This window comes from Rhinopithecus bieti, unplaced genomic scaffold (genome assembly GCF_001698545.2).
Source record: "Rhinopithecus bieti isolate Rb0 unplaced genomic scaffold, ASM169854v2 scaffold_57691, whole genome shotgun sequence".
Taxonomy (NCBI): Eukaryota; Metazoa; Chordata; class Mammalia; order Primates; family Cercopithecidae; genus Rhinopithecus; species Rhinopithecus bieti.
In genome coordinates this window covers 674,120-675,985 of record NW_016824383.1, presented here as the reverse complement: position 1 = coordinate 675,985, position 1,866 = coordinate 674,120, and the positions used below count along the sequence as shown (strand labels likewise).

Genomic DNA, 1,866 nt, shown 5'->3' with positions numbered 1-1,866 from the left:
CCCGCGCCGCGGCTGTCAGCCCCGCGCCCCGCGCCCCGCGCCAGCGCCGCCGGCTCGGGGGGCGCACAGGGCTAAAGGGCCCGGATGTCTGCGGTCTCCTGTAGCTCGCGTCCGCCCCCTCCCCGCCCCGCCGCACATGCACTTGCTGCGCCACAGCCCCCGCCCGGCTCCGCTAATTTCTATTTTGACAGTAACTGTGGCGAGTGGGCGGCGCGGCGGGGGGCGCCAGGGACCGGCGGAGGAGGCGGGCGGGAGTCAAGCCCCGGCGCGGAGGCGGAGTGAGGGGGCCGGACACCGCCACCAGCCGCTCGGGGCTCCGCGTCTTTTCTCTTTCTTTCCTTTTTTCTCTCTCCCTCCTCCAGGATTTAAAGGGACAGCCCCGGCCGAGGCGAGGGGGCCAGGCGGCCGCCGTTTCTCCGGTCTCCAGACGCCCTCTGCGGCCTGGCCGGACCCGTCCGCACCCCCAGCGCAGGGTCGGGACCGCGGGGTATTTTTAGGTCCACACCCCACCTGGGGCAGCGGTGCGGCAGAGATGGGCTCTGCCGCCCCAGCGCACGGCTATTTTACTGAGTCCGATGGGGGAGGAAATAAAACAACTAGGCAACTGCTTTTCTACCCGAAAGTCGGGAGCAGGGAGTGGGGGCGAGAAGTTAGTTTCCCAAATGCTCTCGGCACTACAGCGAGCGCAGCAAGACGCCTCGCCGGCACCAGAAAACTTAAGCTTGCCGCGCTCCGGGGCGCCGAATCCCAGCGGGCAATCCCACCTGGCGGCGCTGCGGCCCGAAGTCCCCACCCCTCTGGGCCTTTGCCTTCGCACTCCGCACTCGGCTCGCCGGGGAGCAACCGCTGACTGCCAGTCACTCCCCGGCTGGGCCCGGAAGGCGGCCTTCCGAAGCGTCCAATCACCGCGCAGCAGTGCCAAGGGGCGGGCCCGGGGAGGGCTTGTCCCCGCCCCGTCCTGCCGGGCCCCGCCCCCTCGAAGTCCGTCCTGGCCGGAGAATGTCGCTGGTACCCCGAGCGCTCAGCGGTGCTGGAAGCCACGAAGGGCCTGTGAGACGGGAGAAGGAGGGGTCTCCGCCCTGGAGAGGGCATGAGCGTTCTCGGGGAGGCGACACTTGGGCAGATGTTCCCTCCAGCTACGGACCGGGGCAAACTCGAGCTGGCTTTGCTTCCTACCTTTTTGCAGTCCACCCCTCTGCGCTCCAGACAGACATAGGAACCCTCGCCCTCCCTGGTACTACATCGGAGGCTGCACCCTCGCACGTCAGCGGGTCGTCTCCCGGGATCCTCCCTCAGAAGCGGGGAAGTTTGCCGTCCTTAAACTCCTACCCAGCTGCGCTTATCTGAGCCGCACCTGGCGCCCAGGAGCGGCGAGATGGAGAATCCCGGCCGCCTAGTCCCCATTCTGGCTACAAATTAATAAAAGGGCAGTGGGGCTGCTGCTGTGGGGTAATGTCCTTTAATGCTGAAGACACTGGATGACATTTTTTACAGAATTCACAAAAATAAATTTGTGAACCCTTGGTGCCTCTTCCTAATATCATTCATTGGGAATTTTTTAAACCATTTCATTCATTCGTTTAATAAACGCACATTGCAAGATAGTACGTTGGGAGTATTGAAAACAAGGGAAAACGGGCTCTGGAATAGGATGCAACAGTGGAAAACTAGATATGAATAGAGGGATCTGAAACGTAGGGTTTGGGTACAATTACGTCACGTTTAATTTGCCAAAGAGATCTGATTTTTCCTACTAAGTAAATGTCACTAAATGAACAGTTTGGACAGCCATCTTATCCAAACTATTCAAATGCATATGTAAGTCTAGGATAGTCTATCGTGGAAACTAAGGTATGTTCAGGCTCG

General features: G+C 60.8%; 2 protein-coding genes across 5 annotated transcripts in view; one reads left to right on the top strand and one right to left on the bottom strand.

Moving 5' to 3' along the window:
- The window catches only part of ZBTB7C (zinc finger and BTB domain containing 7C), a 376,979-nt gene extending 376,158 nt beyond the window's left edge, over positions 1-821 (bottom strand). For all 4 annotated transcript variants that reach the window (XM_017862295.1, XM_017862297.1, XM_017862296.1 and 1 more), the window contains exon 1: positions 765-821. The gene's annotated coding sequence lies outside the window, so the exon portion shown is untranslated. The remainder of the gene's footprint in view (positions 1-764) is intronic.
- Positions 14-1,353, top strand: LOC108522229 (uncharacterized). Its single transcript, XM_017862300.1, has 2 exons — positions 14-1,050; positions 1,187-1,353. The coding sequence occupies exons 1-2, from the start codon at positions 576-578 to the stop codon at positions 1,345-1,347; spliced, it is 636 nt and encodes a 211-aa protein (XP_017717789.1). The 5' UTR covers positions 14-575; the 3' UTR covers positions 1,348-1,353.
- The last annotated feature ends 513 nt before the right edge of the window (positions 1,354-1,866 follow it).

Bases quoted from the DNA above. Each gene is read 5' to 3' on its own strand.
- LOC108522229 (XM_017862300.1), top strand. From the start codon at position 576: ATGGGGGAGGAAATAAAACAACTAGGCAACTGCTTTTCTACCCGAAAG. The intron at 1,051-1,186 runs GTGAGACGGGAG...ACCTTTTTGCAG, and splicing joins CTGGAAGCCACGAAGGGCCT to TCCACCCCTCTGCGCTCCAG.